Genomic DNA, 14,858 nt, shown 5'->3' on the forward strand with positions numbered 1-14,858 from the left:
GAGCCACTAGGTCCCAGCATCCAAGCCATTTACCCACATCACTATGAATTCCAGTAACTACAAATGAGAAATGAGACGAGATATACACAGTCAACATCAGATAATAGGAACTGTTTAGGAACACTAGTGCAGACATCAGAATAAGTTTCTGGAGATTGCTTATTAAAACTGGCTGGTATCTGGTTATCCTTCCTCTCATGTCTGGTGGCGACAGGATACAGCACTTGGGACATGGCCATCAAATTTGAGGAGGAGACTATTATACCTTTCCCCAGTATGCCAAAATTGCCAAGCCAACAGAAATACAAAGTTGTATGGAGAGGGAGTCCCCAGTTTCTCTGCATCCATTCCCCCCATAATTCTGGGCAAGTTATGTTGATGTTTTGATAACCACTTTCCAACTTGCTCCAGTTTCTCTTCTATCAGCATTAGGTAGGAGATGAAGATAGGGAAAATTTTAGCTTATATTCTAGGCTGAACAGTCTGGATTATTTGTGTGTGTGTGTGTGTGTGTGTGTGTGGCAGCACTGAGGCTTGAACTCAGAGCCTGGATGCTGTTCTTAAGTTTTTTCTTTTCTTTTTTTTTTTTTTTTCTGCTCAAAGCTAGTACCCAACCACTTGAGCCACAGCCCCACTCCTTGCTTTTTGGTATCACACTGAAGGTAAGAATTTTAGGATTTTTCTTGCCAGGGCTGCCTTTGAACCTCAGATCTCAGCCTCCTGAGTAGCTAGAATTACAGTAAGAGCCCTAGGCTCTTTCAGGACCACCCCCGCCCCCCGCCCGCCGTCCCCCCGACTTTCTCCACTTTCTCTGGCCAGGCTTGGTAACACAGGCAGGGCTGATTGTCCTCGGAAAGTGATGTCTCAGAGACTGGACAGGGAGCATGGCCTCTGAAACAGGTTGCTTCCCCTGTTACTTATTCTGATTTGGGGTTATGAGGCTCCAATGATCGTCCTAAATTTAGGGGATCATAGGCCTCTGTAGGAACGATGGAAGCTACAAATCTGCTCTTTTTTTCCCCCCTCCAAACGCACACACGCTCCTGATTCTGCAAAACACTTTAGGGCCCAAGGCTGCCTGGCAGACCCGCTGTCTGTCCCAGGGCAATCAGGGCCCGGAGCCTCCTCCAGCGCAGCAGGTGTCGGTCCTGGCGGAGGCGTGTCCGAGAGGCGTGGCCTGTGCAGCTCGGGGGGCGTGTAGAGGGGCGTGGTCGGGGCGGGCTCACGCCGCGCCCTCACCAGTGTGAGAGGCCGAGCTTGCTGCATTGCAGCCGCCGCGGTGCCGCTCGGCTCCTCACTCCCAACAATGGCGGCTCCGAGCCCGAGCGGCGGCGGCGGCTCCGGGGGTGGCAGCGCCAGCGGCATCCCGGGTCCCGTAGGGTCCCCGGCGCCCGGGCACCCGGCCGTCAGCAGCATGCAGGGTAAGGAAGACGGGCGCGCCGAGACCCGGGTCCCCCGGCGCGGTGGTCAGTGTGGTCGCGGCCTGTCTCTGCGCCCGTAGACGGCCCCCCGGCACCCAGCACGGGGAGCCCCCGGGGCCCCCCGCACCGTCTCCTCCCCTCCGTTCCCTCCTCCCGGCTTCGCGCGAGGCTGCTGCCCGCCTCGGGCCCGGCCTGGGTCCCGGGGCTGCGGCCCGCGCAGGCTCCAGGCTGCGGCCTCCGCCTGCGCTCGGCCCTCGGCCCTGCCCGGCTCCCCGCCGGCCCGCGGGGCCCACCTGGCCCGGACCGCGCCCGCTGACCTCCCCTCCCGACTGCGGCTTACCTGACGCCGATTGGACCCCCACATTTCCGGGATTGGGCCGAGCCAGGGGCGCCCCGGGGCCTTGCTCGGGTCCCCGCGGCCACGCAGGTAGGCGGCGGCGTCCCGGCCCCGAGCCCCTCGGCCACCGCCGCCCAGCGCCGCAGCGGGCCCTGCTCAGGGCCATCTTGCTTCTCAGCAAGGGCGCAGCTGGGAGCAGACCGCCAGGCTGACCTCCGGCTCCCGAGGTGCTGCGGGGAAGCTACTTTGCAGCTGTCCGTGATCTCGGAGGACCTGTGTGGGGGTGGGGGTTGCCCAGGCCTGTGCCACCTGTAAGGTAGGTAGCCAGCCATTGCATTGGTTTGTGTCAAGCCAGAGATGTGAGCTAACATTGCATGCAGAAACATAGAAATAAGGCACAAGAATAGAAGAGTGGATTCGGTTTAAATGGAGATACTCAGGAAATAGAATGTTGGAGGTCAAAGTGTTCGTGTGTGGAGCTCAGAGGAGGGCAGCTCTCCTAATTAATGGCTTTTCCCACAGGGAAGGAGGATTACCTCGTGTGTGTGTGTGTGTGTGTGTGTGTGTGTGTGTGTGTGTGTGTGTGTGTGTGTGTGTGTGTGTGTAGAAATACCAGGCCTGAGACCATTAGGGACCATTTCCTTAAGTCTACTAAGGGGGAATTTTGAATAATAATAATGTGTTTTGTTTTTAATTTTGTGCCAGTACTGAGGCTTGAACTTACGACCTGAGTACTGTCCCTTACTCTCAAGGCCAATGCTCTTGAGCTACAGCTCCATGTCCTGCTTTTTTGGTGGTTAATTGGGAATAAGAGTCTCATGGACTTTCCTGCCCAGGCTGGCCTTGAACCTTGATTCTCAGATCTCAGCCTCTAAGTGTTAGCATTACAGATGTGAGCCACTGCTGCTGGCAATACTGCTCTTTTTAAAAGAGAACATCTGAGAGATGGCTTGGCAGCTTTAGCAGAAGACTTAAGTGTCAGTATGATCCATGGTTACTTGTTGGTCCAACTCTTCCTAAAGGGTTCCTTTTGTTTAGTTAGGGGACAGCAGACATATGTTGGCTCTATTGTTTTTCAAAAGCATGCTGTGATGCATGTAACAGAGATAGGATTTTACTCATCTTTGCTGCCCTCTCTCTAAGGTAAATTTAGACTGCATAAAAATAATTGTGATTGGTAGATAGACTGGATGATGTCAGAGCTCTGATGACATGTCCTGTGCAAGCTCTGAGCTAACAAATTCAAAACAAGTTAGTTTTTGATGGCTGCTATGTCATGCAGCACACTGTACAGGAGACGTACAAGACTGATTTCATGATTTTAGAGCTTCACAGTCTAATTGGTGTTAGGACTAAATGAAACAGCACAATGGTAGTTTAGGTTTCTGTGTCTTGTCCAAAATGGGTGACTTATAAAGCTTAGCTAAAATATTTCAGAATTAACTGGGGGGGGGGGGGCTCTGAAAAAGCTGTATACATTTGAAAAAACAGTATGTTTTTATTTATTTGCTTATTGTGCCCAATACTGGGGCTTGAACTTAGAGCCTGAGTACTGTCCTTTACCTTTTGTGCTCTATCACTTGAGGCACAGCTCCGCTTCCAGCTTCTTGGTAGTTAATTAGAGGTAAGAGTCTCTTGGATTTTGCTGCTTTGGCCTGTCTTTGAGTGAAGATCTACAGTCTTCTGAGTAGCTAGGATTACAGGCATGAGCCACCAGCACTTGACTTTTTTATTTTTAAGATGGCATCTTGCTATATTACCTGGGCTTTCATGCCAACTCCTCTCCTCTCACCATCTGCTTCTACTTCCTGTCTGAAAAACTGTCTTTCTGGGAGTTAATGACTGTGCCCTTTCCTTCAGCCTCATTGAATTGTAGGACTTGAGGAATGGGTCTTGTTGAGCAGACACTGGACATCTTCTGTGGGCAGGCACAGTGCTGGGCACATGATAAGCCTGCATACATTTTCATGGCTTGATATGAGTGACCCAAGAATGGTCTAAGTTGGCGAACATTGTTTTCTTTCTATCATAAAGCTTAATTACGGAGAACTCTGGAGTCCTGGGTCTTACTCACCTTACCAGGATTTAAACTGTTTATGAATACCAATAAGGTACTTAACCTCTCTAAGCCTCAGTTTAGTTCTTCAGTTGGAAAGTAAGGCTACTGCTTATCTTTCAAATACTTTGGGAGTGCATTATATATATGCACTGTACATATAGTGAGGATGCAACACAAATATCTGGTGTCCTTAGTAACAATCTTACTACCCATAGAGTCTCTTCATTCTACTTCCCAAGTGCCAAACTTGTCATGCTTTACCTCTCAGTTCTTCTACCTTCCTTATTACTGGGTCCCACTCTTTTTGCTTGTGGGCATCACCATTTTTCAGTATAGAACAATTCCTTTCTTAGACTATTATTCTACAGGATTCTTTGTTCTCTGTCAAACTTCACATCTATCTTTCTTGGGTCTGATGATTCTCAAAATGGTGACAGTGAGAATAAGAAGTAGAAGTCTACCCGTAAATTTACTCTGCTTTTTTTTTTTTTTTTTGCCAGTCCTCAGGCTTGGACTCAGGGCCTGAGCACTGTCCCTGGCTTCTTTTTGTTCAAGGCTAGCAGCACTCTGCCACTTGAGCCACAGCGTCGCTTCTGGCCGTTTTCTGTATATGTGGTGCTGGGGAATTGAACCCAGGGCCTCATGTATAGGAGGCAAGCACGCTTGCCACTAGGCCATATCCCCAGCCCGTCCGCTTTTTTTTTTATTTTTTCCAGTGGTTTTGGCCATGGCAGGGATGGGAATTATAGTGAGTTTTACTTCTGTAACAGTTATTTAGTTACATTATCATACTAACACTTGGCTAGTTTCTTCCTTTTTTTTGTTAGTACTCCTTTATCACTTGAGTCAAACCCTAGCACAGCAGTTGTAACTTCTAATCTGGCATATTTTTTCTCTTATCATTCTTATCATTGTCCTTCAGATAATGTAAAGAGTTGTTAATTTTGTTATTCCTCATGTATTTCGATATTTTCATTCATTCTGACTTTTTTTTTTTTTTTACAAGTTGAATAGTTTTTGTACTTTGGTTCTTTGGGTGACTAAAACTACCAAAATGTAGATGAGCTTTTTACGTGAGGAAAATAGTTTTATTTTATTTTCTTTGCCAGTCCTGACCACTTGAGTCACAGCACCACTTGGGGCTTTTTTCTGTATATGAGAAATCAAATCCTGCACTTCATGCATGCTAGGCAAGTACTAGGCAAGCACTAGGCCACATTCCCAGCCCAGGAAAATAGTTTTATTAGAAAAACAACAACAACAACACCTCGTTAGGACAAGTTTGCTTTTGAAGAGAAAAGACATGCAAATGAACCACTATGAGATACAGTTTTGTGTTGTTTTTTTTTTGCCAGTCCTGGGCCTTGGACTCAGGGTCTGAACACACTGTCCCTGGCTTCTTTTTGCTCAAGGCTAGCACTCTGCCACTTGAGCCACAGCACCACTTCTGGCCGTTTTTTATATATGTCGTGCTGGGGAATCGAACCCAGGGCTTCATGTATATGAGGCAAGCACTTTTGTCACTAGGCCATGTTCCCAGCCCGAGATACAGTTTTATTGCTACTATTTCAACAATATTTGGTCATCCTAGGTAAATGTAACTAGGAGGTTGTGTAGTAGAATACTGTGTAATATGATTGTTTATTCCATGAAATCCCAACCTAAAGTGTGGGATTTACTTGTTACTATTTGGCAGTCTTCATAATTTGTTTATTTCATGAAATCCCAACCTAAAGTGTGGATTTGGCTTGTTAGTATTTGAGAATCTTCGTAGGTATGGCTTGCGTTTTCTATACTGGCAAATAAGAAACTCAGTGGGTATTGCCAGGTTAATGAAAACTGTGAAAAGAATCAGATCCCACATACTTAATTTCAAGTGTATAGGGCTTAGAATGGTGGCACTTAGGTTGTGCCACTGTTCACAGGTTGTGGAGTGGCCTATCATGGTGAACAGAGCTCTCCAGTGGAAAATTCAGCTTCTTTAATGGAACTGCAAAGGCAGGATGCCTTCTCCTGCAGTACTAGCTTTACCTTTGCCTGTAGTAGTGTTTTGAAATGAAAAGTATTTGAGGTGAGGAGAACCCTGAATTTTGACCCAGAAAACCAAGGCTCAGAAAACTACTTTACCAAGCATAAACTCTTTGTCCTTGGGGGAAATTACCTTATTTTTTCAAGATTTTAGAGTTTCTGATCTATTCAAATGAGGATAATAAAATAACTTATAGACTGCTGTGTAAGTTATATGAATGTATGCAAAAAGTGCCTGGAAAATAATAGCTTTCAGTATATAGTGATTATTAGGCATGATGTTTGCCTATTCCTGTTGGCTGATCACTTAAAATGCAGCAGAGAGAAAAATAAGGTGTTTGATGAAAAGTTAACTCAGGGACCTGAGAAATGCCAGTTATATTATTATTATTATTATTATTATTATTATTTTGGTGCTGGGATTAGGACTTGCTTGGCTTTTTCACTCTAGGCTGGTGATCTACCATGTGAGTCACAGCTCCACCTCCAAAACTTGTTTTCTTAAAGTGGTAAGAATAGTGTATGTGTGTGTGTGTGTGTGTGTGTGTGTGTGTGTGTGTATGTATGTATGTATTCTTTTTTTTTCCTCCCAAGACAGTGTCACTACGTAGTCTAGGTGGCCACAAACTTTCAGATTGACTTCAAAGTCTTGATCTTCTTGCTTCAGCCAGCCTCCTAAGTGCTAGGATTATAGAATGCAACCCTAGATCCACATTAGAGTCTACTATTAATTCTGAAAAACACTGACCCTTTTAAAAGTGATTTCTAAGGAAATAGATACAAAGTATATGTGCCTCTGTTTCTGCAATGTGTTGATCTTTTCTCTCAGGACTTAAATATTGTCAGATAGTAGAAAATTCCTTGTTTAGTCTCCATGTATTTACCCTCAGATGAGCATGATATTAACGTGGTTTGGGTGTACTTAATCCCTTTCAAAAATTAGGGAACTAACATGCTCTCATAGTGGTGGGTTTTTTGTCTGTTTGCCTTTTGTCTTCGTCTGCAGCAGCTCACATGTGCTTTTTTCTGAGCTCTCTCTAAGTCATTTTTGGCCCTTCAAATACCATCTAAGAGGCTTTGCTTGAGTGTCATACACATTCCGTAGAAACAGATTTTTTTTTTGTAATGCAAGTACATTTTTAATGTGAAAAGCTGTAACATTTCCTTTATCAACAACTTCTCGTTTATCCATCACATAACATCAAATGCATCTTCAGTCTCAAGAAAAATTTTTCTGAAGGAAAATAATGTATCAGAACAAACATATCATGAAAGAAATGCACACACCAAATAAATTGTGAACTCTACTGAGACAAAGAGAACTGTTTTGCATTCTTAAAAATTCCCAATTCTGACAGGACTCTCATAACTTCCCAGCAAATAACAAACTGATTTATTGATTTAATTATCAACTACGGAGCTGACAGCAGTATAAAATAAATGGATACTTCACCAGAAACTGGCTTCTACACATTCATTTTAATTACTCTGAGGCAACAAAATTTAGTAACAAGTGTTAAACAAGCACCCATTATAATTGCTAACTATGAAATCAGCATTACGTCTATCTGATCAGCTATACAAAACTCATCAATTTTTCTTTTGACAAAAGAGTAGAAATTCCAAAGAAACTGAATTAAAGGTCTTGTTTTCTAATCTAGCACCATAATTCCAGTCTTAGAGCCTCCCAAGTACACGAGAGGAAGATAGGGGGAGGCAAGGCTGTTGGAAGCAGAAAGGAGTTCTGAACTTGTGGCCCCATTTCTGCTCTGAGGCAACACCCAGGGTCTAGCGAGTAAGAAATGGCTGAGACAGATAAGAACAGAAGCTTTGGGTCAGGAAGTAAAGGAGCTCCCCAGAGTGGCTGGGCAAAATCGATGTGTCCAGAGTACAGTGCTGGAGACGGCCTCAGGAACTGGAGGGCTTCTTTTTTGCTTCCAAGTCCTTTTTGATCTCTTCAGTTTTTTTAGCCAGGTTTGGTATATCATAGTTCTGAGCCAGATTCATCCCAACCACGTTGCCCAAAGTAAATCCAAGCAGGAACTGCAGCATGATGTCGGCGGGGAGGACCCAGAAACAGATAATTTAAGGCTCCAGGTTCAATTTTTTTTTTTTTTTTGGTCTGTCTATTTGTGTTAGCCTGTTCTAAATTGTCTGAATGGTTATAGTGGCACTTTGACTCCAGAGGCACTTTTGCTGGGAATCTGCAACTAAAGAGAAAACTTTGTCAGGCATTGGCCCAGTTGCCAGTGTAGATTTGAAGAGAAATACCATCTTTTGAGCAATATATATTTAACTCACTTCAAAAGTTAACACCATTTGTTCCATTCTGACTAAATTTGTCATCAAATGACTGTTGTGTTGATGGATATGCCTATGCTGTTAACCCCTAGAAGTCCTTACACTCATCCAGCTTGGGAGTAATGTGCACTAATAGAAAGTATTCAAGGGCAAGAAGTCCTCTGATGTACATAACCACAGCAAAATGGGGGAAGGGAGCATTGGCTAATAGCAGCACCCATCAAGATGGGTCAGGAGGACTGAGTCCCAGAAGAGCTTTTCTCGGTTGTATTGTTTCTCGGTTGAATTCCTGCAGACAGAATTTTCAAAACGGCAAGACAAGACCTACCTTGAATGTATCCTGTGTATGTATCATATCTATGTCTTCCTATTACTTGGCCTTGCTAAAAAGTAAGTGACATCCAATGAGACATGGAACTACTTTGGGAATTTCTCTGGAATCCAAGTTAGATGCTTGTTGGAGGGTGTTGGGTTATCAGGTCCCCAGGATACCAGGATGTACCTAGGAAAACTGGCTGATGTATTCAGTCAGAAAAACAAAGTATCTTTTTTTTTTCTGCTTTCACATTACATCAGTTATCACAGACTTCAAAAGCTTTTTTGATTGATTGATTACTTTTTTCCCCACTACTGAGACTCGAACTCAGGGCCTAGGGAGTTGTTTTGGAGCTTTTTGGCTCAAGACTAGCACTCTACTACCTGTGCCACAGCTCCACTTCTAGCTTTTTGATAGTTGGGGATATGTGTCTCACATGAGGTTTTCCTGCTTGGGCTGGCTTTGAACTGTGATCCTTAGATCTCAGCCTCCTAAGTAGCTAGCTAGGATTACAAGAATGGACCATCGGCACCTGGCCCCAAAAGTATTTTAAAGGTTCTGCTTTGCAGAAGTACTATCAGATCCCACAGTTGGAAAGCTTCTGCTGTTTTGGAGTGCCATTCACAAATCCTAGGTAATTTACCTGTGTTTCTGACCCACTACCTAGAAATTGGAGTTCCCAAGCTGGAGTTCTGAGAAACATGTTTGCCTGTTTATAAAGAATGTTACTTTTTTTTTTTTTAAACAGAAGATGAATTGGAGATGAAAAGATGCATTGGTCAGGATGTAAGTGAGCGACCCCTCCTGGAACTTCCATTTATTCAGCTCTCTGGAAGCTCTTTGAGCCCTGTTCCTTTGGGGTTTTGTGGAGATATCATTGTGTATCTAATGCTAGTGCTCTTTTTTGGAAAACCTAGCAAGGCCTGTCTGCTTTAGCATTTTGGCTTCTTTTGTTTCTGTGCACCGTTCTTCCCTTCAGAATATGGGGTTTCACTCCTCTATAATGAGGAAGGACTACCATTCCTACTATAGTAAGGTCAGAGAATTTCTCTGTCTCTCTGTCTCTCCTTTTGGTCTCTGTGTGTGCCTCCCCCAACCCCTCCATGCTTGGAATGGAACCCAGACCCAAGGCCTCATGCATCCCAAGCAGAACCTCTACCACAGACCTACACCCTTATCCCTGAGCAGAGAATTGCTTTATGGCCATCTCCAAGACCAAAGGACCAGGCAAAATGAGGGGTTTCTAAGAGCCTCACATGTGGAAGAGAAATTCTACATTCTGTGCCCTGACTTGGGGAGGAAATCATGAGCCAGGAAATGTACATGGAGACAGAAAAGTATGCTTTTTAAGTTAAATTTGTTGATTCTGCACTGATGACGGAACAGGTTCTGAGATTTTTTTTTGCCCTTAAACTAGGCTTAGCTTTTATTGTATTAAAATAATTATTGTTGACAGTCTGCCATTTGTAGTCACATGTAACTTTAAAAAATCTTATGTATGCCAGGCGCTCACACCTATTATCCTACCTTACTCTGGAGGCTGAGACCTTGAAGATGAAGGTCAGAGAACACCCCAGGCAGAAAATCCTGCAAGACTCCATCTCCAATTAGCCAGTGAACATGCTAGACTAGAGGTGTGGCTTAAGTGGTAGAGCACTGAGTTCTTTCCCTGGTACCAGCACACACACACACACACACACACACACACACACACACACACACACACACACGGGGGGGGCAGTGGGGGAGGGAGAGGGAGAGAGGGGGTAGAGAGAACTAAACTATACCAAAATACTGATTCATTGATTTATGTAGTTCTGGGACCAAACCCAGCACTCTCTGCATGCCAGGCAAGTGATCTACCACTATCCTTCTTTTCTATTGTTTACTTTATTCTGCAACTTTTATTTTTGGCCATAGAGCCTTACATAGACATCTAACTACTGGTTTTTCATACACCTCTTAAGTTTTGCTTTCATGCTCTCTTCCTCATTTACATTGCCATTTTGTGCCCCTCTTCTTACCTTTTCTCTTTGCTACTTAGTAACAACCACTGGGGATATTCAGAGCAACAAAGAGAACAATTGCCTTAGAATTGTTTTGTTGTTTCTGTGGTCTCCTCTAATTGTGGTAGGAGGTGAGATTTTCCTTCCTTCTCCCAGGGCAAGCTCCAATGCCCTCTTTCCTCTCATGTTTGCAGAGAGCCCTTCCCTCCTGACTTGTACGCTGCTCTTTTTGCCTGGTAAAAGGCTGGCTGACTTTTAGTTTGGATTTGGCCGGATTTCTGGGTTTTCTTCCTTGATTCTCTTCCTGCTGCACTTGGGAAGGAGGCTGTGCATCAAGTTGACCTGCATGGTAAAGACAGTTTTGCCCCAGAACTTATTTTCCATGGACTCTCTCTCCACTGCCACTTCCTCCTTGTTTGTATGGTTAGGCAGTCCATGGTGTACCCAAGGACCCTCTGTGTCAAGGTTAGCTACTTTAGCTACCTTTTACATTTTTGTACATTATGAATAGAATAACTCTATCTTCTTAGAATCCTAAGAATCATGGTAATGGGACAGATAAGTATACTTGTATCTACTTAAATATATCCTGTCTTTAATCTGGGCTCTTAGTCTTACATGTTTTGATTGAATTTGTATAAACACAAACTTACTCTAATTTATTTTCCCCACCATAGTAATATATGCAAACATAGATAGAAGAGTACCTATTTGTCCAGTAAACTAAGAAATGAAAGAATTTTTTTTTTTTTTTTTTTTTTTTTTTTTTTTGCCAGTCCTGGGGCTTGTCAGTCAGGGCCTAGGCACTGTCTGTGAGCTTCTTTTTCCTCAAGGCTAGCACTCTAACACTTGAGCCACAGTGCTACTTCCGGCTTTTTCTGTGTATGTGATACTGAGGAATCAAACCCAGGGCTTCATGCATGCTGGACAAGCAGTCTACCACTAAGCCACATTCCCAGCTGAAAGAATATTTTATAAAGATTTTGGACTTTATTTCTTTGGCCCAGAATATTAGTATGTCATCCAGGTTGGCCTCAGATTCATGATTCGTCTGACTCCTGAGTGCTGCAGTGGACAGTCTTCACCACTGTGCCCAACAGTGGCTTTTTAAAAGATAACTGATTTCACTAGATCTGTTGTATGAAGAATCTGTGTCTGTATGTTTATCTATATGCCTCTCACATACACACACACACTCACACAGTATATCTATAGGGTATAAGCATAAACAGTTGGACTTGGAAAATGTGTTCGCATTTGGCAAGAGATTTCATATTTTCTTTACAACGTTCAAGGGCATTTTGTCTTTTTCTATGCTAATTTAGGAGAATTTCAGCTTTTCTTCAGTAGTTCTTTGACTTACTATCCCAAGTTAGTGTTTGAATAGAAAACTAAGTTGCTTTTTTATGTGTGCTTAAGTTTCATAACTTATGAGTTAACTAAACCTTTTGAGTCATTGGTGGTAATTAATCACATATACTTTTTAAACCAGTAATTTGGGTTAATAAGATGACTTGTAATATATTCTAAATTTGTAGGTTGAAAAATATGAAAATTGGGATATCTTGAAACTCTTAAGGGTTAAATGAAATTTTATTGAATATATGGGAAAAATGAAAACTAGGACAGTACAACACTAACCTTAATTTCATTGCTATATTATTATTATTATACTATTACTACTATTATTATTTGGCTGTGCTCAGGGCCTTGTGTTTGCTAGTCAAGTGCTCTTCTGTGAGCCATGAGCAAAGCCCAAGAGCTGAGTTCTTAAAAGAAAGCCCTAGTGTTAGCACCATGGTCTCTGTAATGGTGGGGGTAATGTGGTTTGGACTGTTTTTGAATTACTTTTATTCAAAATGTAATGTAAAAATGCAATGTCATGTTCTAATTTTGGTTTGTTTGATTTACAGTAAATGAACTGGAACTTATCTCTTTTACTTTAGGCTTTCAGATAAACTTCTGTGAAAAGGCACAAAGTAAGCTATACATTTTGATATTATGCTACTTATATTTTTTTATATCCATCTTGGTATTGGGAATGTGTCCACTGTTTAACTAACCAACCATGACAGTTTTACATTTCAAGAGCTTCCATTTTTCATTCTGTCCCTCCCTCCCGAATCTATTCTTAACATGCTTGACTAGAAATTGTTGTTTTTACTTGAAATAGAAAAATGGTGCATAGAGCTGATCACATGGGGCTGGCAGTATAGCTCAGTGGCAGATCCCTTGCTTAGAATGTGTGAAGTTTAATCAGTAATGCCTGGAAAAAAGATACATTTGTATCATTTGTATATAGGTATAAAAAATATAGCTGTATAGACTTGACTACAATTTCAGTTACAAGTTGAAGGAAGATATATTTTAAGTTGGGTACAGAAACCATCTAACTGCATTCATTGATAATAATATACTTTAAAACTCTTTTGAAAATATATCCAATGAACTTAAAATTTTTCTTTCCCTTTTTTTTTGGGGGGGGGGGGTTGGTTGTGGGACTTGAACTCAGGGCCTAGGCACTGTCCCTGAGCTTTTTTACTCAGGGCTGGTGTTCTACCACTTGAGTCATAGTGCCACTTCCAGTTTTTGAGTAGTTAATGGGAGATTAGAGTCTCATGGTGACTTTTCTACCCTGGCTGCCTTCGAACCATGATACTCAGCCTCCTGAGTGGATAGGATTACAGGCATGAGCCACTGGTGCCCATCAATTTCTTTTCTTTAAAATAAAACTTATTTCTTCTTCTCTTCCCATTCTGAATTAGGATATATGAGTCTTCATAAAATACAGAATAACTTTTCTGTCAAAAAAAGCAGTGTTTATAAAGCTAAAATAAAATGCATTTTGAATTTTAAACTTGATTTTGTATAAAATATAATCAAATGTTATGTCAAGGAAGCTTTTCTTTCTTTAACATACAAATATTCCAAAATATATTTTCCACAATGTCATTTTCTTTATCCAATGTTTATGGAGGATTGGTGACTACAGTGCATCATTCTTAAGTAAATTACTGCAAAGGGGAAAAAACCTAATCTGGGGAGAAAGCATTTCTTTTATAATAGAAACTCTGTGTGTGTGTGTGTGTGTGTGTGTGTGTGTGTGTGTGTATGTGTATGTATGTTTAAATTTAAAATGCTTAGTCTATTGGATGGCAATTGTGATTTCCTATGAAGTGGAGTGAGCAAAAATTTATTTCTTGAATTATCTCATGAAATGAACATGGTAAGTAAGTAGCAGAAATAAGGCATTTAAGTCCTAGGGTAAAAGTTTTTAGTTGATTCATTAACCTCTTTTTCAGATGTTTATATTCTTTTTTGAAGGGAAAAGAAAGGTGCTGGGGTTTGAACTCATGGCCTTGTATTTCCCGGGCAGTACCACTGAACCATGCTTCCAGATTGTCACTTTTCTATTACCATAAATAATAAACTAAAAATAGTATGTGGTTTCCTGTCTATAGTGAAGCTACATATGTAATAGTAGTGAAGTTAAAATTTTTGTTTTATGCTGTTTTAATTTTAATAGAATATGATTTTTTATCTTTTTTTTGGTTTATTTGTTGGTTGTGGGGCTTGAACTTGGCATTGTTCCTGATCTCATTTGCTCAAGGCTAGCACTCTACCACTTTGAGCCACAGCACCACTTCTGTTTTTGGGTGGTTAATTGTAGATAATAGTCTCATGGAGTCTTTTCTCCCTGGGCTAGCTTTGAACTGTGATGCTCAGGTCTCAGCCTCCTGAGTAGCTAGGATTATAGGCATGAGGCACCAGCACCCAGCTTAACTTTTTTTTTTGTTGTTGTTGTTGTTGCTGTTTTGCCAGTCCTGGGGCTTGAACTCAGGGCCTGAGCACTGTCCCTGGCTTCTTTTTTGCTCAAGGCTAGCACTCTGCCAACTTGACCCACAGCGCCACTTCTGGCCTTTTCTATATATATAGTGCTGTGGAATTGAACCTAGGGCTTTATGTATATGAGGCAAGCACTCTAGCCACTAGGCCATATTCCCAGCCCCAATTTTTTAAAAATTTAACTTATTAGCATAATATGTTTGTTTAGTATTCAGCATGACAGTTTTAACTTGGACTAGTTTGTGAAAAAAGACTTGACATTTAATTTTTTTCAATTAACTGGCAAGGTATGGTGACCTGTAACCCTGACTGCTTGGGGCGAAGAGATCCAAGGATATCAGCTCAGGGCCAGGCCTGGCAAAATGTTAGTGAGATCCCATCTGACCATAGTGGCCTGTGACTGTCATCCCAGTTACTTGGGAGGTCATAGGTCAGGGGAACACAGTCCAAGGCTGGCCTCAGGCAAAACGCAAGACCCTATCTAAAAAAATAATATGAAACTAATAGAGCTTGAGGAATGACTTAAATAGCAGATACAGTGTCT

At 42.3% G+C, this 14,858-nt stretch overlaps 2 protein-coding genes across 3 annotated transcripts in view; one reads left to right on the forward strand and one right to left on the reverse strand.

Annotated features, from left to right (window-relative positions):
- Window positions 1-1,262: 1,262 nt before the first annotated feature.
- Map2k4 (mitogen-activated protein kinase kinase 4) overlaps window positions 1,263-14,858 on the forward strand; it is a 91,994-nt gene continuing 78,398 nt past the window's right edge. Inside the window, exons 1-2 of one of the 2 annotated variants that reach the window (XM_048367198.1) lie at window positions 1,263-1,421; window positions 12,415-12,447. In XM_048367198.1, coding sequence (XP_048223155.1) covers window positions 1,307-1,421; window positions 12,415-12,447 — 148 coding nt within the window. In that variant the 5' untranslated portion in view covers window positions 1,263-1,306. The remainder of the gene's footprint in view (window positions 1,422-12,414; window positions 12,448-14,858) is intronic. The other variant, XM_048367199.1, reaches the window with a different exon arrangement.
- On the reverse strand, window positions 7,754-7,913 carry LOC125366472 (short transmembrane mitochondrial protein 1-like). The gene has a single exon (XM_048367201.1). The coding sequence runs from the start codon at window positions 7,895-7,897 to the stop codon at window positions 7,754-7,756; it is 144 nt and encodes a 47-aa protein (XP_048223158.1). The 5' UTR covers window positions 7,898-7,913.

This window comes from Perognathus longimembris, chromosome 17 (assembly GCF_023159225.1).
Source record: "Perognathus longimembris pacificus isolate PPM17 chromosome 17, ASM2315922v1, whole genome shotgun sequence".
Taxonomy (NCBI): domain Eukaryota; kingdom Metazoa; phylum Chordata; class Mammalia; order Rodentia; family Heteromyidae; genus Perognathus; species Perognathus longimembris.

What these genes read in the sequence shown, in the direction of transcription:
- LOC125366472 (XM_048367201.1), bottom strand. Translation starts at nt 7,897, where the DNA reads ATGCTGCAGTTCCTGCTTGGATTTACTTTGGGCAACGTGGTTGGGATG.